At 40.9% G+C, this 24,743-nt stretch overlaps 1 protein-coding gene across 1 annotated transcript; it reads left to right on the plus strand.

Moving 5' to 3' along the window:
• The first annotated feature begins 1,873 nt into the window (after positions 1-1,873).
• Positions 1,874-23,728, plus strand: LOC118593266 (lipase member M). The gene is made up of 9 exons (XM_036202594.1): positions 1,874-2,163; positions 6,979-7,096; positions 10,138-10,336; positions 11,147-11,256; positions 14,052-14,188; positions 14,324-14,470; positions 18,426-18,497; positions 19,434-19,505; positions 22,829-23,728. Exons 1-9 carry the CDS (start codon positions 2,017-2,019, stop codon positions 23,093-23,095), a joined length of 1,269 nt encoding a protein of 422 aa, XP_036058487.1. The 5' UTR covers positions 1,874-2,016; the 3' UTR covers positions 23,096-23,728.
• Positions 23,729-24,743: the final 1,015 nt, after the last annotated feature.

The raw sequence follows: 24,743 nt of genomic DNA on the forward strand, positions 1-24,743 counted from the left end.
GGTTAAGGGGTTTTTGTTTTGTTTTATTTTTGCCATCATTAGCCTCTACAGTATCCAGAAACATATTCAAAGGTAAGGACTGGCTTGCTTGAGCATATTGAAGCAAATATGTGTGACTTATGTATGTTAAACACATATGTATTTAAAATGTATAAGTTCATTTTAAATCCAGAACCTGAAGAAACAACTTAAACTGCCTAGCATGCACAGGGTCCTGGGTTCAATTTCTTACCAGCAGTGAGAAGCAATTCACTCAACATGGCATAGTTATCTAAGTCCATCATTTCGTGAGGAAGGACATGTCCAGGGGACTTTCCACGTGACTGTAAAACTAAACAGTGGATTAAGATACCTGTTTGTTTTTAAGATTTTTTTGTGTGTGTTTAAAAATGTGTGTGTTTAAAAGTGTGTGTGTGTGTGTGTGTGTGTGTGTGTGTGTGTGTGTGTGTACCAGTACATGGGCATTGAGTAGGGAGTACAGGTGCCCACTAAGGCCAAAAGATGTCATCAGATCCCCTAAATCTGGAGTAATAGGCAATTACCACTGGACCTCTGTACTGAGAATTGAGTTTGGGTCCTCTACAAGAGCAGCATATGCTCTCAACCACTGAGGATCTCCCCAGTCCCAATATCTAAGTTTTACTTCTGGCTTTGGCACAATCTAACTTGATAATGCTGAGGGGATCATCTACTTCTGAAATGAAATTGAAAGCCACCTCCTACCCCCATTTGGGCAATATAGCATTTTAAAATCCTAAAATGTCAGCAGTGGGAGGTGAAGTTCTCTTCTGAGATCTCATTTTGCTTAACTTTAGAGAAAGCTCAGTGGGTTCCAACGAGAGGATGTGGGGCTTTGTGGAGATAGTCTTTCCTTTTGCTTTTCCTCACCAGGTCAAATCACTACTGTCTAAAATATAGCAATCAACAATACTGTGGACGAATGTGCGGCCAGACCCAGATAAAGACACTTGCCTCTTCACACCTACCCAGCCAGTGGGGATGGTGAAGGATGAGTCATCTGGGCACTTTTCCACAGAGTCGTCTTTCCAGCTCTAACTTTGGCTTCTTCACCCACCGCATTCCCAAAGTCTGCAAATGGGTGTGGCTGCTATTAGAGCTGAAGAATTGATGTAAAAGTAGGAAAATTACCTTAGTGGTTTTTTTTTTTTTTTTTTTATTAACTTGAAGCACAGTCTTTACTTAAACTAATGAATCTTCCTTCTTGGCATGCTCAATTAATAGCAGGTCAAGGAGCTGCTCTCACATTGCCTCACAGTCTGCTTAACTAGGACATTTGGCTCATAAAAATAATGAGGCTTCCACTCATTATTTGGGCTACTTGATTTAATTACTAGGTGTCACTACTAACAATAACTAGTAACTACAAACCAAATTATATATATATATATATATATACTGAACTAGAGAGAAACTAAATTGTTCTCTTACAATTACTATTTTTACCCAGCACTAAAAATAAGAAATGTTCTTAAAGATTTTGGCATTTCAAATAAAAGTAGTTAGCCCTGCATTTGCTCTTCAAATGCAGGACAGTGGTGATGGAAGCCACCAAATGCTGCTATAGAAACTTGCTCTGTGTTCTGCATGTTCCATGACTCGCTATTTATCAAACAAAGATAAGAACAGAGTATAAGGGGGAGGTGCTTCAGATGGCCCTCTCGTGGAGATGGCCAGCAGGTGTTTATGGGCTACATAAAACATGCATGAAACTCCTGATTGCAACAAGGAAAGTTAGACACACCTAGAGGTGGAAGGATTGGTGTTTACAAGATGAACGAGAGAGGAACAGGAGGAGCCAGATGGGACTGTGACATTCTAAGCAATGTTTGCAGCCTACACCATGTTGTTTCATTCCTATACCTAAACCTGCTTTATCTGCTTCAGATTTTTGCCACTGGAAAATACACAAAGATGTTTTAAACCTACAGGTCCTTCCTTTGACTCTAGATGTAGTTGTTACATCCTTAGGGACAAAGCAAATGCAGGTGTTGGACCATGTCAGAAATCTTGTCAAGAGCATGGACTGTTTCACACAGAGTGGAGATATGGCTTCTGATCCTGGTGGCTTATTTACTCCAACGAAACGTGAACTCAGGACATATGCCAACGAAAGCTGCGGATCCAGAAGCATTCATGAATGTTGTAAGTTGGGGTTTGTCATGTTTGGAGGAAATGAAGGGTTATGTGTTTTACCATTTGCATCTCTGCAGTAGCTGCATGCTGTGTTATTTTTATATAGTGAGATGTTTCATGCTAGAACAGTATGGTGGAAAACACCAGAACTGAAAGAAAGCTAAACTGGTTGTCAATTGATCTGGGGGCTTCCCAATCACATCCAGTGATTTTGGGTGAATGATTTAATCTCTTTGGGCTTTAAGAGCAACTTAATTTTTCCTTGAATTCTCAGGTCACCCATTAAACAAGGAAAGAATTGAAACATTCTTGATGATTTTTATTCTGTCTTTGTTTTCTTTCCTGCTTTGTCCCTTTTGATAAAAGTATCACCCCTGACTTCTCGCTGTGAAAGTATATGATTATAGTAGCTTCCTACTCTTAGCCTGCTCTGGATGCTAATGCTGTCAAATAGCAATGAGAGGTCCCTGTTTGTGTTAGAGAAGATGTGTGAGTAAGATGCACACAGGATGACACATGTCTTTGGAAGTCTTCTGTAGAATTTTTGAGTTTACTTCCAAACCCCAAGTTGGTTTTTAGTACACAATCACCATACAGTACCATTTATTCCATAGACAGTATTGTAATAAAAGTGGTAGAGACACAGTCTCATTTTTAGTGCTCTGTTCTGGAGAGATGATTATCTATATTTTTCAAATCAAGGCACTGACATTAAAGAAGCATCTAAACAAGTTAAACAAGCCCTACCGCTGCTCCTTGGTACACCTGCAATTTAAATTCAGGCTCACCGAACGATTGTAATTATAACCACTATGCAATAAAGCCTACCATGTGACAGGGTGGAGAGTTGACTTCCAGGTGGGTGAGATGATGTGTTGGATGCTCCTTAGACTAACCTGATAGCCCCACCAAGAGAGGAAACATAATGTTTTGTGACTGAAGACCCTTTTTATAGAAACTTTCTTTTTTTTCTGGTGTTTTTTTGCCTGATTTCTAAAACTAACAGCCTATAACAAAACAGTTTTCTATGAATCTCCATAGGTCTATCAGGCTTCATCTGCCATCTCAATGGCTGCTGTTATAGTTTCTAAAACTCACAGACTGTAGAGGCATTCTGAGTCTACAGAGTATAGATATCGGGCTTCTTTCAACCATCCTACTGATTACCTCATGTTTGTCCTCCCAGGACATTATTGCAGATCTTCAGGAATCCTAAGTCCCACACAAAGTCCTCCAGCATACAGAGAGTCCCTTTGACAAAGACTGCCTTCCTAGACGCACCCCTGCACATGCCCAGTTCCTCCAGGCTGCCAAGATATCTGAAAGGAACTGCACTCCCCCACTGCAGATGCCTGACGCTGTGCTATGCACCAAGGCTACAGAGAAATCTCGGAAAATCAAATACCCTGGTTTCACTGAGCTGACAATCTAGCACAAAAGATAAACTCTCAATTATTGATCACAAGTCTGAGATAAAGGGGAGAAAAGGCATAAAACAGGGGAAACTAAATTTTGTTGCCTGAAACCAGAAGAATAAATAGGAGTTAGTTGACTTTTAAATTCAGTACTTTTATTATAAGAACAGTGTGATTCCCTTGTATGAAACCTAATAACTTTGGATCCAATAATGATTAATGCATTAATACATTAATACACTGAGCTAACCACCAACAGCTCTGTCGAGTCCTTTAATTTTTTTCTAAATCTATGAAGTTTTCTGTTTTCTGAGAAGACTTTGGAACATCATACACAATTTGCCATTTTCTAGCATTTTCTATTAACAATATATATTGCAAAGAATTTCCCAAGGTTTTAAATAAGCTCTAAGAACATTGTTCAGTTTTCTGTATCATATTCTACTTAGTGGTGTACATATTTGCCCCAGGTTGGTTTCTCAGAGAGCAGACAGGTTTTAAAGCATAATTCATGTGCAAGATGTTTATTAGGAACCCTCGTGGCTGGGTATAGTGGCACACACCTGCAGACAAAAGCTTCTAGGGGAAGCAGAGGGGACTCTTGACCCAGCAATACAGCAACACACCACACAAACACACACACACACACACACACACACACACACACACACAGGCAACATTTCTAAAAAACAACAAACAACAAAGGGTAAACATTCTTAAAGTAATGTTTTAATTCACATAACTAATGTTTTTTTCCTTCAGGTAAAAATTTTAAAATAGATAATTAGATTGAAAGTTAAATATTAAATACAGTTAGAATTTTTAATTTACACTTAGGAGAGCAAAAACATTCTAAGCTTTGGCTCAGCCTTGACTGTACAGTGAGGTTCTGATTCAAAATGTATATATGTATGTGTGTTAATATACATATATATGTACATATACATTGATAGATGCACCTTCAAAAATGCTTATGCTGCTTGTCATGGTGGTACATGGTTTTCATCACAGCATTCTGAATGTAGAAGCGGATGGATCTCTGTGATTTCAAGGCCAGCCTAGTCTACATAGCAAAGACACCCAGGGCTACATAGAAAAAGAGATCTTGCCTCAAAACACAAAGGAAAAATTATTATAAAAACATCTTTAGAATACATTAGATCTGTATTTTTATGTAGACAAATTTGTGTTTTAATATTACCCTGTGTAAGCTCTCTTGCCAAATATAGTCTCCTGACCATCAGTTGACTGTTCATTAATCCTTTTCTTTCTGAGATACCCATGTCCCCAGCATCTACCTCCTAGGTTCTCTCGGGTTATTCCTATCCAGTCTTAGACAAGCTCAAATTCTCCGTCCTCCATACAATTTTGCTGAATTGGTCCTGTTCATGGATCTCTCTCTGATGAGAAATCCTTTCCTCCTTCCTTCCCTCACATCCTTCAGCCACTATTTACACCTAACCCACTCCTCCCCGTAACAAATTACATAGTCCTTCTCAGAAGCCTGCTAACATTTCAAGTGTGTATCTTATCTCTCCAAGTTGTCCCCAACAGTGACTCTTGAAGGATACCAGAACAAGTAGCTTCTTCAACATCTGGAAGCTTGTTAGAAACATCAGTGCCTAGTCTTAATGGATCTTGTCATGCCATGTTCATTTGACATCCCTGGGAGGCCTGCTCTTTTTATGAGGGAATGGAGGAGGAGCTCTAGGGAAGAAAGAAGGTTGGGGGGAGGGACTGGGAGGAGTGGAGGGAAAGGAAACAGCAGTTGGGATGTAATGTATGAGAGAAGAATATAAATAAATAGATAGATAGATAGATAGATAGATATAGATAAGTTTAAATAATTAATTAATTAATTAATTAATTAACGCTTTGGGTCTTCCCCAGACCTCCAAAACTCTGAGAATGGAATCCAGCAATTTGTGTCTTGACAAACCTCTAAGTAGGTCTGATGCATGATTAAAACAATTTAACTATGCAATGGTTTGCACACCACACACAAATCCATAATGCTTGGTCAGTTGGGTTTTAATTATGTACTTGTTGGATTTTTATATATTTATATATATATAATTCCTATTGAGTGCCTATTGTTAGTGTCCAGCATTGCATTAGTGTTCCATGCATTTTCCTTGCCTTATCCTATATATCATGAACTAGCAGAGAAATAAAGTAAGGGACAGTAAGTAGTTAAGGTTTTCAATATCATACAGCCAACTTGTGTGTTATGTTAGAACCCAGGAGGAGACCTCCACCACTTGTATATTTGTTTGCTTGCTTGCATATGTGTTTTTTCAAGACAGGGTTTCACTGTGTAAGCAACTCACTCTGTAGACCAGGCTAGCCTTAAAAACAGAGATCCACCTGCCTCTGCCTCTGGAGTTCTGGGATTAAAGGTGTTTGGCCTTTCTTCTTAGCGATTATGCTTGATACTCTGGGTTCAGTGCTAGCCTTTGGCACATAGTTTCTCCTCTATGACTCATTTTGCAGCAGCCCCTGATTGTAAAAGTCCCCTCCTCCTCTGACTGATGAGCTGGTGATAGATGGTAAGAGCTGTGAGTGTGCTTAGGAAGCAAGAGTTTCAGCGTGCACTTCTATCTGGAGTGGAGATGTTTAGCCAGTGGTCCAGGGTAGGCACGAAGGAGTTTGAGACTCCTGAAATTACATACAAGGGAAATGTTTGTGCATAACATTTTTATAGTTATCCCCAAATCTAAGGAGGGTTTTTACATCTAAAAGCTTAATAATTACTGTTCTTCAGTTCGTAAATTTAAAACTGAATGAGTCTGAGGAACTGTGTGTCCCCAAGTCATCCCCAGAACAGGCATGCTCTTGATTGCAGTACAATGGCCTGATTTCTAACCTGGCCAGATTGCAAGATTTATACATTCAGTAGCCTTAAATGATTCTGACACATTCAGGCTTTGGAATCTGTGTTCTGGTTCAGTGTTTGTCAAATATCAGAATTCTGTGAAGACCCTTTTGAAACACAGATTGCTGGGATCTACCTTCAGAGTTCCTGATACAGCAGGTTCTATTGCCGTGCTCTGCCTTCCTAGCAAGTGCTGGGTGAGGCTGGCAGAATTGCCCCCAACTACTGAAAACCATGATCTAGTTCAGTCTCTATATAAAGAACAAAAAGAAGTGAGAGAGATGAGGTAGTTTAGTGGCACAGCACTTGCCTAGTGTGCAAAATGCTGGGTTTGATCACCAGTACTGAAAAATATAAAAACTAATGAAAGTGAAGCCTAGGAAGATTGGCTGGGTTTACTAAATATTATCAGTTAGAGAACAATAAGTACCTTCTTGCAACACCAAAGAAGCTACTCTTACTCTTAAGACCTTGGGACTATGACCATGTAGACCTGAACTCTAAATAAATTGTGAGGTTTTTTGTTTTCTATAGAGTGAAATCATCCAACACAAAGGTTATCCCAGTGAGGAATATGAAGTTGCAACTGAAGATGGATACATCCTTTCTGTGAACAGAATCCCTCGAGGTCTAACACAACTAAAAAAGGAAGGTATGGTTTACTCATTATCACCCCAGTATAACAGTCTTCGTGCAGCCCAGACTTTTTTGATACGTAGAATTATATTTGGTTCTTAGGATAGTCTGAGGTGTCTTGCTTAGGCTGAAAGATAATGTCAATTCCCACATAATGTCTATACCTATTACTACATTACAGCCCACCCATACCCATACTCATCAACTATCTCAAACATATGTTTTCTTTTCAAAATTACCTTTGATCTGGAGAGAGAGACCAAGGGTAGAGCACATAACAAGCATTTGTGGGGACATGGGTTCAGTCACCATCACTACAAAAAGCAAAAATAAAAGTAAAACAAAACCTACAAACAGAACAGGACAAAACAAAAGCTTCAAGAAAAATCAATTTTAATAGATTTTTAGAAAAAAATTAAAAATCCATTCTGGCACTTAATCCATTCCCAAACCTCTTCTACATAGAAATTCTAGAACATTCCCTGATGATTCCTTGAAAAGACCCTGCTCTTAAAGAATGAAAGCTCCAGGGAAGTGTCTGAAGCTCAACGCTGCACTATGCGTTTCCCTCCAAAGAGTATTTCAGATATTGATGATGTGGCCTCATTTTCCACAAAGGACTAAGAACTAGGCTCTAGATGCACATATTTAATTTTCAGTGTGTGTTTAATTTCATTTTTGTATGAGATTCTCAGCTGACACTTTTTAAACTTTGATCCTCATCAACAAAGTATGTGCCCACTGGTTTCCACTGATCTCTGTGTCTTTCATATTCTGGCTCTGCATTGATAACAGCAACTGTATCGTTGGTCATGGGTGCCAGAATATAACTTCTTGTGTCCTCTCTGTATGCCAGAGTGCTTCATTTTCTTAGTCTCATGTAATTTTTTTCATTATACCTCTGTCACATACTAGACCAGAAATTCCATGCCAATACTTGCACTCAAATCAAGAGGTTTCTAAGAGTGCAGCCCATATTTGTTGTGGGATATTATTTTAAGGTGTGTTACATTTGTTTATGCTTTGGAACATTTGTTTTAATAATGAAAAGATGTGTTGCATTCTTTTGTTTAACTCTGTGAAGCTGTGATATTTTTGCCTGTCTAAAACACCTGATTGGTCTAATAAAGAGCTGAATGGCCAATAGCAAGGTAGGAGAAAGGATAGGAGGGGCTGGAAGACAGAAAGAATAAGTAGAAATAGAAAAGGAGAAAAAAGAGGAAAGAGAAAGAACAAAGAAAGGAAGATGCTAGGGGTCAGCCACACAGTCAGCCATGAAGTAAGAGTGAAAGTATGATTTACAGAAATAAGAGAAAGGTAAAGTCCCAGAAACAAAAGGTAGATAGGATCATTTAAGTTAAGCAAAACTGGCTGGGCGGTGGTGGTGCACGCCTTTAATCCTGGCACTTGGGTGGCAGAGCCAGGTGCATCTCTGTGAGTTCAAGTCCAGCCTGGTCTACAGCACGAGATCCAAGACAGGCACCAAAACAACACAGAGAAACCGTGTCTCAAAAAAACAAAACAAACAAACATTTTTTAAAAAGCTGGCTAGAAACAAGCCAAGCTAGGGCTGGGCATTTATAGGTAATAAGACTCCATGTGTGATTTCCTTCGGAGCTTGGTGGTGGGCACCCAAAAAAAGCCAAAAGAGTAAAAAAAACAGCCAACCAACAACACATGTTTTTAACTAATATTGGACAAATGCTATTGGTCTTTGCCATAAAAAGTTCAGAATTGTTTATCCCAATTTATACTTGTATAGCCTTTTGAAAATGAGTGCTTGTTTAACATGTTTAACCTGATACAGGTCTGGGTCTGCTTGGTTTCTACCCCAGTGCCTTTGAACTTACAATTTTCTTTACAGCTTTCCAAGACCTTTCTTCCTCCCTGACCACCCTAGTCAGAATGCAGCTTCACACCATCTGTTAACATCTGCCTCACTCCCTCATACTTTCCCTTACAATGTCTGAGGACTTTCCATCTGATAGCTACTTTCTGGATAGTTTATTATCTTCTGCTTCTCCACCAGAGTGGGAACACAATGAAAGCGGGGGCTTCTCCTATTTCATTCAAGGCCTGTGCAACAGCTAACACAATGCTGAGAGCAGTCTAGGTGCTGATAAATTTATTTGTGAGATGGAGGAATGAAATGTGCAAATAAATGAATACCCTGAGAACAGACTTTTCACTAGGTTCCACAAATCTTACAGGCTTGGGCAAGACATGGTGCTTCCAGTCAGGCAGTTATGGTTACTCAGTGTGGAAGAAGACACTTGCACTGCTCCAGGGTCAAGTGTTTGCACTCACAGACTGCTGACTGGCCTGAGCTTGACCTTCAAGAATCCTTTTAGTCCAATTGGTGTGCAATACAGCCCCCTACTGGCTGATATTCTTACAGTTCCAGTTACTGCCTAATAGGCTATAATTGATTATGATTATTTATTTGGGTTTTGACAGCATCTTGCTATGTAGTCCTGGCTGGCCTCAAAATCATGATTCTCCTGAATTAGCCTCCTCAGTTCTGATATTGTAGGTATATGCCACCATACCCAGCATATAACTTTATTCTGATAGACACATTTCTCTGAAGTGTGGGTCCTTTTTACATTTTATTAAGCCTTAGTCATTAGACCAGTTTATATATATATATGTACATGTGTATGTGTATGTGTTCATCATTATAAAATATCCTCTTCTGAAACAGACCAAATATTTTCTGAGGACCTAATACTAACAGTTTCTCAAAAAACAAGTATGAAAACTACATTTTAGTTGTTGTTTTCCCCTTCTTTGATGGACAATGTGCTGTCTGTTCCTTGTAATGTATCTTATTTATTCATAACAAGAATCCTACTTTCTGTGGTGAAGAAATTAAAACACACACACACACACACACACACACACACACACACACACATCAACTAAGATAACCAGACTAGCAAGCAGTAAAGGAAAGATTTGCACATAGATTTCTTGGGCATGCAAGTCCTTGTCTGGAGAGAAAGCAAGAAGAACAGAGAACATTTCATGGCAGTTGGAATTTTCTCTTGTCTGCAGGATCCAGGCCAGTGGTGTTACTGCAGCATGGCCTTCTTGGAGACGCTAGCAACTGGATTTCCAACCTGCCCAACAACAGTCTGGGCTTCATTCTGGCTGATGCTGGCTTTGATGTGTGGATGGGAAACAGCAGAGGAAATACCTGGTCTCGGAAACACAAGACTCTCTCCATAGACCAAGATGAGTTCTGGGCTTTCAGGTATAAGAAAACTTTGAGGATGGAGGTAGACATAGATGTGCCTGGAAGAACTGAGTAAAGAATTGTGGCTTGTAGCATTTAGATAGCTCATTTAGTTGTATCACCAAAGTTCCAACTTGATATCCCCAATTTTCTTAACTATCTTGTGATGCTTTAGCTGAGAATGGAGAAGACTGGGTTTCCCAAGGTCTGGCTGACAATGGAGTGAGAACAGTGGCTGTTGTCAGTTGATGGAGACCTGGGTAAGAACAGTGTAGACTCATTTGCATGTGAGTGAGTATCTAGGACTAACTTCCTCATATGTGACAACATGGCTGACACCCCCAGGAGATGAGACCAAGTGTTTGTGTGCCATCAACTTAACTAGTGTCTCTCATAACCTCACTCAAGTTCCTAAGGTCCTTACTTACCACTGATATTCAACCCATTCTTTATCTGTCTCATCAGATAAAAGTTCTGCTACACTTTCAGTATTTGTCCTACAAAGAAATCTGCATCCCCCCTGTGTTGTTCTACTTACGGGGTAGAACGCTCCTCACATTAGGATGTGGCTTGTGTATCCAAAACTATTCAGTAATCATCACTCTGTTGTAGCATCCAGAGAGAATAGACACTTCTATCAGTCTGTGGCCTCACAGAGTCACCACAGGTTTGAAATAAGTCCATCATGAGGGTTATGAGGGGCACAGTAAGAAGTTAGCAGAGCTGACACTAGGGGGCGCTTGTTGGCAGATCTTTGGGAGGTGAGTGATGTTACTGTGTTCTGTTTGTATTATAATTGTCATCTAACTTTGTCTTTTCCCCTTGTAGTTATGATGAAATGGCTAGGTTTGACCTTCCCGCTGTGATAAACTTTATCTTACAGAAAACAGGCCAGAAAAAGATCTATTATGTCGGCTATTCACAGGGCACCACCATGGGTAGGTTCACAGAAGAGAAGGTTTGTATCTGCTGAAGTATGAGCCCGCGCCCCAAGCTGTGACTGAGCTCAGTCAATTACTCCCCTCACCTGGCTTTCTCCTCTTCAGTGGCTCTAAAAGCTTCAGGGAACAGGGACTGAACTGAAGAAGGCCTGGGGTGTGGCAGAAAGAGGAACTGATAAAGATGCTTACACCATCTCTGTCACTCTTTAGATCTCCCAAAGCAATCCTTTAATCACGCTCAATTTCCTCCTCTGCAAAACAGAGATAATAGTTCTCTCTTAAGGGTATTCTAACTAAGTGGACTACTTAATACAATGATGTGTGTTAGCTCTGTGAAGGTAATGTATTTCGTCTAAAAGACAGTTGTAATAGAAGTTTGTAGCCCATGGTATGCACTCAATGAATGTGTTCAGTTTTCTAAGGAATAATACATACTTTTAAGTCAGGGTAGCTGTGTCTAGCTACCAAGACAGCATTTATACTCATTAGAATGATGAAGTTAAGTGGGTTTAATACCATCTTTGTATTGTTTTAGCCTTCATGATAATGATAATTGACTTATATGAACATTTACTAACTTCTTGCCATTAGAAATGCATCATTTTGCTTCATCTCTGAACAAGAGTGTTTGGAAAAATTTCATATCCCCATCTTATAGATGAGTGAATTGTAACATAATGAAAGAACTAGGAACTTAACAGTGAGCCACTAAGCTGATAATTGCACTTGTGCATGTCAAATAACTAACATACAGTGAGGGCAACACATTGAATGAGAAACACATACACACACACACCTTCCTCAGCTCCTAAAGGAGTCTTACTTCCATATCCACAACCATTGAGGACTATTAAGTCCAATCTTTCAAGGAAGAGACGTGGCTACCTTTGAAGCCTGCTATCCTACTGAAGCATTGTGAATCCAGGCCAATAGACCTCAACCAGCACTGGATTAACTCATAGGATGCTTGTTGTTGCCTTAACTAAGCAATACACCATGGTGCCAGCAGACCATGCAGTCACTCTGGTCATGGGTACTGACTCACCAGGTGGTTCCCTTCTGCCAAAGTTCTCACTGATCAATAAACAGTCTCACCAAACTTACCTTTTTACTAGCTCCAATTTTTCCCAATGAATACAGTGGCTGTTTTCCTTTCTCTGAAATTCCTCAGGTTTGTGCTCTGTCCTCACTCTACTAAAGGAATAAAGGACTTAATGTACTTACTTTGAGAAATTCAAAGGGGAAGGAGCCAGAATGAGGAGGAGAAAATCTATTTCATGTGCAAGTTCAACATGTTATAGGAGAGTTCACATGTATGAAATTGTCAGCATTTCCCCTAAAATTGATTCAGCCCCATGACACACATCATACAGAGTCACAAAGAGTAAACTGGTTATTGCCAAGCCCTAGACATCAATTTTGTTAAGCAGACAGCATAATTTATACACAAAATTAACTTGACTTTGAAGAGCAGTAAACACAGTATAAACTGGCTATTTTTGTTTACCTCTCTTTCTCTCTTGATTTGTGTCAATCACATTGCTGTCAGGACCTGTTGGGAACCATGTGGTTCACTAGGGTTTCTTGAGTTTTATTCGTGGAACCAACTTGTTTCCTGTAAAAATGTCCATCCATCACTGAGATCATTACTCACATTGATATCATGTGAAAATGAAGTCGTACTGGGAACCAAAAATTCTAATGACTGTTGGAACTGAGAGCTGAAATTCAGTGGGCTCATTTTTAACCCATACTCCAAAGGATGAGAGAAGCTGAGGTTTCACACTTTCCTTATCTTAATTTCAGATAACAGTAATGGGCTGTAGTGTTGCTCACTCTCATCAAGCCAGAGATAGAAAGGTTACAATGTTTCATATCTCTATGACTCCGGTCTTTTTAAACTGGTTTCTCTATACTCAAATTGTTAATCTGTTAAGATTAACCAAGGCAGAGGTGCTAGTGACAAGGCTAGATGCTGTTTTTGACAGGAATGTATGGGCGAGAAAACATACGTTAATCTAATGGTAAATGATGGGGCCATTAAAATAAAAACCTCAAACTTGTTTTGCATATTCCTGGGAGAGGCTATTTAGGGTTCTCGGATCTTATCATTTGAGGGGAGTTCTAATCTGGCCAGGATTAATCTGCTCAGGATAGGTTTATGTATTCCTACCCGTTTGTACTCACTGCTGAGAGAGCAAGATATAATAACAAGTCTCCCCTGTGTTTGACTTTGCACACAGCAAGCAAACCCAATCAGATGCAGAGGACTATGTAGAAAGATTCTGTCTTCTCTCACACCCATTGGCTCTCTGGGAATCGAACAGAGGTCACGAGTCGACTTTTTCTCATCTCCAACCATCACACTGGAAATACCAGCCTAAACAGAGAATGTGTATACATACATGATTTTAAATGTAAGACCATGCCCTGACTTCACAGGACAGACTTTCTCTTCCATAGGTTCAGCAGATATCTTCAATAAGTAAGAGTATTTGGGGAAATTGCTCTCTCTACTCTGGGTGTAGAAGCCAAACAATTTAACTCAATGAGAACATAATACCTGAAAACAGATATGAAAGGAATCATGTGAAACACAGGAGTTGTTGCATTGGGCCCCACCCCTACCCCACCCCATACACACACTACATCCATGAAGCCTACAACTGCACCAGAGTAAGGTTAGATACAATCACACACAATCATTAGGAGATTTGGACACAAGTTAAATACACATCTTATGAGTTTTTAGACATTTGATACCCACAGTGATAAATTTTTCTCTCTTACAGGCTTTATTGCATTTTCCACGATGCCAGAGCTAGCTCATAAAATCAAAATGTATTTTGCTTTAGCCCCTATAGCCACTGTTAAATATGCAAGAAGTCCTGGTACCAAATTTCTGCTGCTACCAGATATGATGATTAAGGTATGTGACAGCCCAGATGTCTCTGTCTGCAGGAAAGTCTTTCAGCCCAATTTCTTGAAATGCATGCTCTAAATAGAAGCCATTTTGTTCCGGGGTATATTGCCATGGACATTATTTCATCTCTTATCTTTACAGGGATTATTTGGCAGACAAGAATTTTTATATCAGACTAGATTTTTCAGACAGCTTTTTATTTACCTTTGTGGCCAGATGATTCTTGACCAAATCTGCAGCAACATCATATTACTTCTGGGGGGATTTAACACGAACAACATGAACATGGTGAGTAAGAACTTCATTTCCTAAGCAAAGCTGGGAGTTCTCAGTCTCAGTCCTTGAAAATGAACTAACTGTTAGTTATTTAGGCGGCGCTCTTACCCTACGAGAAACATGTCCCAAACACGACAAATCCACAGAAGAGCTGTTTATTAATATAGGATAGAAGAGACGTGACAGGCCTGTGTGAAGCACACATGTGAGTGAGGAGAGGAGAGGAGAGAGACCTGTGCAAAATGGCACCTACTTTTTAAAAGGTGGGCCGCGCATGCGTACAGGACCACATGTGGCTACTCCACGCATGCGCATAGATTACATGGCCGTGCACGCGTGCTTTATGCAACCATGTAAAGCCACGGAGTCCTAGCCAAGCGAGATGTTCTGACCTGGAATTGGCTATTTTGAACCGGAAATAATTAGGTGGTCTGCCGGGCAAGCCCAACCATGTGGACATGTTGTAATTTTCTATCACTAATTGTAAGAAAACAATGGGCAAACTTCAGGAGGGGTCTTGTGGGCCGCAAAAATATATTATAGAAATATGTATATATTTATATATACCCAAAGGTCTGTCAAAAGGCAAGCCATCTTTTTTTTTTTTTTGTTTTTTTCGTTTTTTCAAGACAGGGTTTTTCGGTAGCTTTGGAGCCTGTCCTGGACTAGCTCTGTAGCCCAGGCTGGTCTCGAACTCACAGAGATCCACCTGCCTCTGCCTCCCGAGTGCTGGGATTACAGGCATGTGCCACCACCACCCAGCAAGCCGTTTATTATGAATATTTGGTGCTAACCAGCCTTTAATATTTCAGCTGTCTTCTACTATGAAATTCTTGCATGCCAAAATATTTCCAGACCATTTGGTTAACAGCTCAGCTCCCCAGACCGGCTGAACTTCCCTGCTGGAGTCAGTACTTGGATAATAATATCATGCAGGCAAAGACAGACTGGGGGGAGACACATAGCTTTGTTTCTTATGCAAATGCAACTCAGCCCATCTCCTTGCCTTGAGGTCTAGTGGCTCTCCAGAGCGAGTGACTGAGAACAAAAGAGGTTTTTACATATCAAGGTGGAATGTAAGGGGGAGGAACATTCCTGAGGAGGCAGAGAACCCCGAGCCCAGGAAAAGAAAGGGCAGGCATTTTCTGTAGGAACAGACAGGATGGCATGGCCATGGCGAGAGAAGAGAGGAAGACAGAGATTCCGTAGAGGGTAAGCAGATCTCGGGTAAAGCTTTCTGAGTGCCAGGAGTAGAGAGTAGTGGAAATGGAGAACAAGGAAACAGAGGACAGAGATGAGGCTGGAAGCATAGGAGTTTAGTTGTTAGCAGGACTATGAGCTAGGGAACTGGATGGAACTGAAACTATGTGTGTTGGTTAAATCAGTGCTGCTCATGGCTGGTCGCCACGGGCGATGGCCATGCTGAGGGAGGAACATGCTGGAGGAAAGTCAGAGTCATGGTTACCTTTCTAGAGCTTTATTGAGAGACAGAGGGAGAGAGAAAGAGTGGGAGAGAGGGAAAGAGAAAGAGAGGGGGAAGAGAGGGGGGAGGGAGGGAGGAAGAGCAAGAGACAGAGAGAGAGAGAGAGAGAGGGAGGGAGGGAGACAGAGAGACAGAGAGACAGAGAGACAGAGAGAGACAGAGACAGAGAGAGAGAGAGAGAGAGAGAGAGAGAGAGAGAGAGAAGGGGAGAGAAGGAGAGAGAGGACCAGAGAAACAGAGAGAACGCACGGAGGGAAGAGAGCAAAAAGAGAAAAAGGGAGACACACAGAGGGCCTGCCCGCTTTTTAGGCTGGGCCACCATCCCAGTGTTAGTTATTTAGGCGCTCTTACCCCGCGAGGAACACATCCCGAACACGACAAATCCACAGAAGAGCTGTTTATTAATAGAGGACAGAGGATGGAGGTGACAGGCCTGTGTGAAGCACACAGGTGAGTGAGGAGAGGAGAAGAGAAGAGGAGAGAGACCTGTGCAAAATGGCGCCGGCCTTTTAAAGAGTGAGCCGCGCATGCATACAGGACTGCATGCATGTAGATTACATGGCCGCACACTTTACGCAACATGTGAGATGTTCTGACCTGGAAATGGCTATTTTGAACCGGAAATAACTAGGTGGTCCGCCGGGAAAGCCCAACCATGTGGACATGTTGTGATTTCCTATCACCCAGGCTGATGATGTAATTAAGGACAGAATCCTTACAATGTGGACAGAATTTCATCCCAGAGAAATAAAGTAAACAGATAAAGAGCTTAGTATGTCTAGAGCTATTCCTGTCCTGAATGCCTGATGAAGCTGTAGCTGTATTGATAGAATTTTGTCTTAGAGGAATAAAGTTAACAGACGTAAGAACATAGTGTATGTAGACTTTTTTCCCTCAGATATCTCACACTGGACGTAGCTAAATCCCCAGACCCCTGGGTATTCCATAGAGGTGATATGTAAGGTTAATGTGAAAGCATTGCCAGGTCCTAACTTGACAGATTATAGGCAAGGTTGGAAACCTATAGGAAATAAATACATGGAGAAAAGTAACAAGGAAACTGGAAGTCAATCAACCAGACATCCTTCATCTCTGCCCTCCACATGGGGACTTTTGATTTGCATTTCCATAATGGAAATGGGAGTTTCAGCTTGTCTTAGGTATGGCTCTGGTGACGTCACCAGGTGAATCCTCTAGCATGTATGAGTTAGAGATTAATGTACAAAATGATTTGGCTCTTGAGATAATTCCTAGAGAATGAAGGAAAACGGACTTGGCAGAAAAAAGGTGGGGCTATGAAGTAACTTCAAAACAAGCTGAAGTTGACCCTCTCTCTAGCATGGTGATTCTCAACCCTTGGGTCATGATTCCCACAGAGGTCACATATCAGATATGATATTTATTATAATTCATAACAGTAGTGAAATGACAGTTATGAAGTAGCAGCAAAGTAACTTTATGGTTAGGGGGTCACCACAACATGAGGAACTGTATTAAAGGGTCACAGTATTAGGAAAGTTGAGAACCACTGCTCTAGGATTTGTGAAGCTGGACTAATCCTACAGAGAAGACAGTGAGGAGATTTGGGCCAAGGCACGGGTCTTCAGGCAGGATTCCCTGTGAGATCTGACAGTGGGGATCTGTCTACCTGTAGCGTTCATTCTCAGTGACTGAAGTAATGTCTTTCATTCCTAAGAAAATTTCTTTAAAAAAAAAATAATGAATTAACTTATAACCACCATTTAATAGGCATCTGTACTGTGCCAGGATAAATTGTTCCAGACAACAAACCCAAGAGACAAGTATTATTAATATCTCCACTGTATGCATTAGTATACTGAATTCAGGTTTTAACTAACCTGCCCAGATCCACCCCAAAATTAAATAATAGAGCTAGGTCCAGTATTCGAGTTCTTATCCTAAATTTCTCTAGTAAATTTGCTTCTTTATTATTGTTTAGTCTATTTCAGCAGTGCTGGGGTTGAAACTTGTAAGGTCTTTTTAATGAGAACCTATTCTCAAATGAACAACATCATTTCGAGGGAAGGCAGTGGAAGCTGCTTTACACACACATGTACTTTTCTGTTCAGTATGATTTACACACACATGTACTTTTCTGTTCAGTAGATGATTTACACACACATGTACTTTTCTGGTCAGTAGATGATTTACACACACATGTACTTTTCTGGTCAGTGGATGATTTACACGCACATGTACTTTTCTGGTCAGTGGATGATTTACACGCACATGTACTTTTCTGGTCAGTATGATTTATATGCACATGTACTTTTCTGGTCAGTATGATTTATATGCACATGTACTTTTCTGGTCAGTAGATGATTTACATGCACATGTACTTTTTTGGTCAGTAGATAATGGCTGCTGATTTAATGATGATCCCATCTCTTAGCCTGACACCATGGAGGCTTGGTCTCGATAAGACTGACATCTGGACCCTTAAGTCATTATGCTTTGTTACAGAGCCGAGCAAATGTATATGTCGCCCATACACCTGCTGGAACATCTGTGCAGAATATTCTCCATTGGAGCCAGGTAAGAATGCCAGCTTACAGCCCTGGATCAGGATCCTTGCACATGTTGTCTGGGATTATCATATAGCCTGACAGTTTCTGTTTATCCTGAGTTAGAATCTGGCCTCTGACATTAGAATGTGAACTTACTCAAACTTTCCAGTGACAGGAGGCAAGGGCAGAAAGTGGCTTCAGGCGGTCTTTATTGCATCTTGAAAGTAGAGAAATTCAAAGGAGACCCTTCTCCTTCTGGAGTCAGAGTCGAAAAGACTGATGAAGGAAATTATGTTTCTAATTGTTCTTATCGGCTTTTTGAGCAGCATGGTCAAGCCAGAACAAAAGTGTTCAGGTGGGCCAAACTGCAGAAAGAAATTTTCACAGGAGTTTTGGTTTTGTAAGTTTTACGGTCTCTGGAGTGAAATTCGTGTATGTGTGTGTGTGTGTACATGCACATGTGGAGAGAGAAAGAGAGAGAGGAGAGGAGTGAGAGAAGTAGGAAAAAAGGAAGGAAGGAAGAATGGGAGGGAGGGAGGGAGGGAGGGAGGGAGGGAAGGAAGGAAGGAAGGAAGGAAGGAAGGAAGGAAGGAAAGAAAACACAGAGGAGGTCAGTAGGAAAGCAATGGGCACTGTCTCCCATTAGCATGACATCCCACAGTGCAATGTGCAGTCCTATCATGGCGTCTGGAATTGTACCAAACACCCATCCACACTGATACACCAGAGATGCACTTCCTGCAATAAATGTAATAGCAAAGCTCTGCTGCACACAGTATTTCTTGCTAAAAGAGCCAGATTCTTGCTTTGCACTCTTCTAAAAGGACTCCCAGTGTGGAGTGAGAGAATAGCCCAAAGGACTTTGTCCTCTGCTTTTCTCACAACCAAACATGGGGTGCACATTTGAAAACCCCATTTTCCCTTTAAATACCTTGGGTTTTTTTTTTTCTTTCTTTCTTTCTAGGCAGTGAATTCTGGTGAACTTCGTGCCTTTGACTGGGGAAGTGAGACCAAAAATCTGGAGAAATGCAATCAAGTAAGACTGTCCAATACCACCTGCTAAAAATACATCACCCTTCAGAAATGTGTGAGAGGGGAGTTACAGTGACATGTTATTCCAGAGATAGGAATAAAATACAAAAATCCAAGCAGGAAAGATCATAGTTCAAGTCTAACTTATTGGCAAAATTATTAAGGCCTCTCCACGTAGTTAAAAGGGAGGTTTATTTTGTGGGGTAACTCACAAAAGAAGGGATAGGTTGCAGGGTCTGGGAAAGGCATGGCACAGTCTGGCAGTGTTCTCTGGAGAACTCTGCTAAGTCTACCTCCAGTGTCCAGGGTTCTGGAACCAAGAGAGGCCTCTCCTTTTGATCCTGGGTCTTTAGCTTCCTCCCTCAGCCCTGCCTTGTAGGTGTGACCATTACCAAAGCCTCAATGGGGGTTGGAACTTCCAGGCCAAGGCTGGAATGGCTACCCACTACATTAACTGCATCTGAAAATGGGAAATTACTTAGCCAGCAACCTCTTTATTTCTACAAGGCATGGGAGGAGGCCTGTCCCAGGAGCAAGGCATCAGGGCTTCTTGGGAGCAAGAGGGAGTCGAGTTAGTGAGGGATGAGTGCATACTAAAGGGATCCTTTTAGGACCAAAACAAACATGCACATTGTTAGTTATTTAGGTGGCACTCTTACCCACGAGGAACATGTCCCAAACACAAGACCACAGAAGAGTTTTTATTAAAGAGGACAGAAATGTGACAGGCCTGTGTGAAACACACGTGGGTGAGGAGACAAGGGGGGGCTCATGCAAGATGGCACCAGCTTTATAAAGGTTGGGCCGCGCATGCGTACAGGAACTTGTGTGGGTACTCCACGCATGCACATAGATTACATGGCTGTGCGTGCGCTTTATGCAACCACAAAAAGCCACAGAGTCCCGGTCCTGCGAGATGTCTGACCCGGAAATGACTATTTTGAACCGGAAATAGTTAGGCGGTCTGCTGGGCAAGCCCAACCGTGTGGACATGTAATTTTCTATCACACATGGAGATGCTATGATGAAGTGACGCAGTTAAAAGAGCCTGAAGCAGTAGATGGAGATTCCTGTTTGTCCTGGCTCTGTACCTCTAGCCTGTGGGATTGTGGGTAGGCTGCCATGATTCAGGACTTACTCTATCTAAAATAGAAACCATCTTACATGTAATCCTTAAGATGCCTTGGGAGAAAGTCCATGGGTAAGAGTACTTGTTGTGTAAACATAAGGACCTGGGTTCCCTCGGCACTTCCATAAAAAGCCAGGTATGACCAAGCATGTCTAGAACCTCAGTGCTAGGGACTGGGTGTAGAAGACAGGATTGCTGGGCCTTACTGACAAGTCAGTTTAGCCAGAAACACAGTGGACTCCAGATTCAGTGAGAGCCCTGTCTCAAGGGGACAGGATAAACAGTGTTAGACAAACTGCCCCATGTCCTCCTTTGGCTTCCATCCATGTATACAGTGCCTCATAATGTGTACACACATGTTACACACATATGCACAGATACCACACTCACATGTGTGCACATGCACATGTGTTTTCTGATCATGCTTTTAATGACTATAATTTTCAAACTAAAACACAAAAGAAACCCACACAAATATTACTACATTATCAGGAGTCTGAAATAGAAATGTGGAGAATCAGTTGAGGAAGTACACCCTTTTGAGTGTAAATCGCTCACTGAAGATTCCTGGTTATCATGAATGTAGAGATTACCCATACAGAGTTTAATCTTTCTTTGAGATTTCACATTATACTTAACATCCAGTACAGTAATTCACCTAGACATATAATGTTGGGAAACTGGATGAACTGTGTGGTTGCCCTTAGATACCAAACTTAGTCACATTTTTCAACTCCCTCTTTTGAGGGCTCCCCTTGACTATCTTGAGTACCACGACTTTAGAGAGAACACTCAGGTTCTAAGATATTTCTCATTTATAAGGCCTTTGTGGACTGATTTCTAGGGACAATGATGAATGCTGAATCAGCATGAGAAAATGGCAATGAAGGGAAGAAAAACAGATGTGTGGGAAGATGCCACAGACAACCAGGTCAGCTAGAGCTAGGTGGGACATTTAGCTCAATCTTTTCACCCAGAAGATGAGAAAGAGCGCTGCTCACACCAGGGAGTGTCCTTCTGCTCTGCATCTAAATTAGGCAGGCACTTAAGATTTTAGGGAAGGAGACAAAGAAGCTATCTAGGATTGAAGCTGGGACTTGAGGCTGAATTTATGCTAAGAAACTGGCCTCCCTGATTCTGTGGAAATTTCTGAGTGTTGACTGATCTCAAGGACTCAAACTGCCAGGAAACTCTACCAGCCTTGTCCCTGGATAAAGAAGACTTCTTTGGGGATTGGGGATTTAGCTCAGTGGTAGAGCGCTTGCCTAGCAAGTGCAAGGCCCTGGGTTCAATCCTCAGCTCCACATAAAAAAAAAAGAAAGAAAGAAAGAAATTTCATGGGGCTGGAGAGATGGCTCAGAGGTTAAGAGCACCACCTGCTCTTCCAGAGGTCCTGAGTTCAATTCCCACCAACCACATGGTGGCTCACAACCATCTGTGATGAGATCTGGTACCCTCTTCTGTATACATAATAAATAAATAAATATAAAAAAAAAGAGAGAGAGAGAGAAGACTTCTTTGGATGATTTAGGGGGGAAGCCGAATGTAGGTTGGGACAGGTATTTAATTTAATACCCTCCTTAGTTTGGAGTAGCTGAGTGCCTGAAGCTGATTTGTAGTTTCTCTTGGTTTGGGAGGTTCAGTGACGCTGAACCTGGACTGTGTCCCTTAGGGATTCAAAGGCCTTTGTAATAGGTTTCCTTGTCTTTCCTGTGGAGTGTCTCCAATTCTTGTCCCATAACTGTAACTAACAAGGACATTATTTTAAAAGGAGATTTATGTATAAAATGTTTAATAGCAAAAATTACACATTATTCAATGTTTAAAGTACAAGTGCAGCTTAGTGTTAGAACATGTGCTCAGCATGCATAAGGCCATGGGTCAAATCCCTGTGGACACACACACACACACACACACACACACCCCTAATTTGTATGCCTTCTCACAGGATCTAGTAAGATTTTAGAGTACTATCTCTATTTCACAGTGAAGAAACTGAAGTTGAATCATGTTAAGTGAGTTTTCCTTGAAATTGGATCTGGAATAGAAACTCTTAGCAGAGTTCTAAGTGACTCTAACTCTTATACACACTTTCATCACAGCCCAGGACATGTGCATTATGTTTACTTGAAATAGAAGTTGTAAATTTGGATGTAAAAATATTATGTGAAGTTCAAACTATTTTTTTTTTTATCTAGCCAACTCCTATAAGGTACAAAGTTCGTGATATGACGGTCCCCACAGCAATGTGGACTGGAGGTCAAGACTGGCTTTCAAATCCAGATGATGTGAAAACACTGCTTTCTGAAATGACCAACCTCATCTACCACAAGAACATTCCTGAATGGGCTCATGTGGATTTCATCTGGGGGCTGGATGCCCCTCAGCGTGTGTACAATGAAATCATACATCTGATGAAGCAGGAGCCCAGCCTTTCCCAGGGAACCTGCAAGGTCACATTGTGAAGCACCTGCTGTTTGCAAGTCTTGGAACAATGTCACACAGTATGGGCTGGGCTACGGGGATGCCAGAAGACCTGCTGGTTCAGATGAATGCTTCAGGGTCCTTCCTTTGACACTAAAGCTGATTCTTACATGGTTTTTCAGTTGGTTAAGCTAAGTTGGTGAACACAGGTTTCCTGTGCTCAGGACTATACCGTCTTGCAGTGTACCTATTACTTCACCAACAGAAAGTATCTAGACATTCATTATATCATTCAACCTTTCCAAACTGATTCTTGTTTCTGTAAGTCAAATATTGGAGCAATAAAGTAAAAGGAAGAATGGGGACAGAGATTAAAATTGTAAATATCTGGACTGTTGGCTTGGATAAAATGAACTACACGTTGCCATCTTATTCCATTAAGACAGGGTAGTGCTTCAAGAAGGCAAGCCATTTGGACAACAACAGCAAAATGAAATTATGGTAGATGGAATCTAAGCTAAACAACCTAAGAATAAGGTTAAGTTTATAGTTGAATCTCAAAGATTGTTTTTTAGGGTATTTATGAGTTTTTCAATAAATTAATTGTGTGTCTCATATAGCATATCTGTGTGTCAGTACTGAGATTTTCAGCTGCTATTAGGGGACTAGCTAGTCCAAATGAAAGCTATGAAGAAAAATTTATAATGTCATGAGGAGAATGAAATAAATTGTTGTATATTTTATCTTTTAATCAAAGCAGAATTACTTGTAGATAATCTCCCAACACATTCATAAATCTAGATTTAAGTCCTTAGAAAACTCTTTAATTTTCACACGATTTCAAAGATGACAAGTTGTAAGTTATGAATATCATTTTGCAGTCTGCTCTGAAGACAGATCAAAGCCCATCTGTGCCTGTTGGAGGTACCGGCTGAGAATATACAGTGTTTGTTGAACACATATTAGACTATGGAGTTCATTTGTCCTCCCTCCCCATAGTTACCTGGTAGCTTGGTCCAATGTTGATGCATCTTCTGTAAGTTCCTTAGAGACTTCAGGACCCTACATGGACCCTTGGGTTCTTTACATAGCTCTGTGAACATTTCTGGGTTTGATATTATTGATCCTTTTTGTATTCAAGGATAGAAAATCTTTCATTGTTTCCTGTTTTGGCTGCAGTATGTAATGTGGCTTAGTCCATGTCTACAGCTATGCCTGGATCATCTGGATTTTCAAAATTCACTCATGATGTAGATTTAGTTCCATTCAGTGTCATTCACAAAAGAAGTGAGACAGATAGTTTAGTATTCATAACCTCTCAATTAGAAATATAACCCAAATACTTCTCTGTTTCTATGAAAATGTAAGACCCTTAAACAAATAAGGTATACTATTTAAAATTTCGTCAATAAAACTAAACAAAATTGGGGCCGAGTGCATAACAGTGGTAGATGACACACTTGGTGGGAGTGAGGCTCTAAGTTGAATTCCCAATGCCACACAAAAAAAAGGGAAAATAGATAAATAAATAGCAATTACTTGTGTTCACAAGAAGATTATTTGTGGTGTTGAGGATTAAGCTCAGGACTTTATGCATACCAAAACACTTGGCTACAGCTTCATTCCCATAAGGACTTTGTACAGACATTTTTGATACTTACATAACTTACAAACTCAGAAGACACTTAC

The sequence above is a fragment of the Onychomys torridus genome, chromosome 1 (genome assembly GCF_903995425.1).
Source record: "Onychomys torridus chromosome 1, mOncTor1.1, whole genome shotgun sequence".
NCBI lineage: Eukaryota > Metazoa > Chordata > Mammalia > Rodentia > Cricetidae > Onychomys > Onychomys torridus.

What these genes read in the sequence shown, in the direction of transcription:
- LOC118593266 (XM_036202594.1), top strand. Translation starts at nt 2,017, where the DNA reads ATGTCAGAAATCTTGTCAAGAGCATGGACTGTTTCACACAGAGTGGAG. An exon ending in AACACAACTAAAAAAGGAAG is followed by an intron (nt 7,097 to 10,137) that starts GTATGGTTTACT and finishes TCTTGTCTGCAG; the next exon opens with GATCCAGGCCAGTGGTGTTA. An exon ending in ATATTCTCCATTGGAGCCAG is followed by an intron (nt 18,498 to 19,433) that starts GTAAGAATGCCA and finishes CTTTCTTTCTAG; the next exon opens with GCAGTGAATTCTGGTGAACT.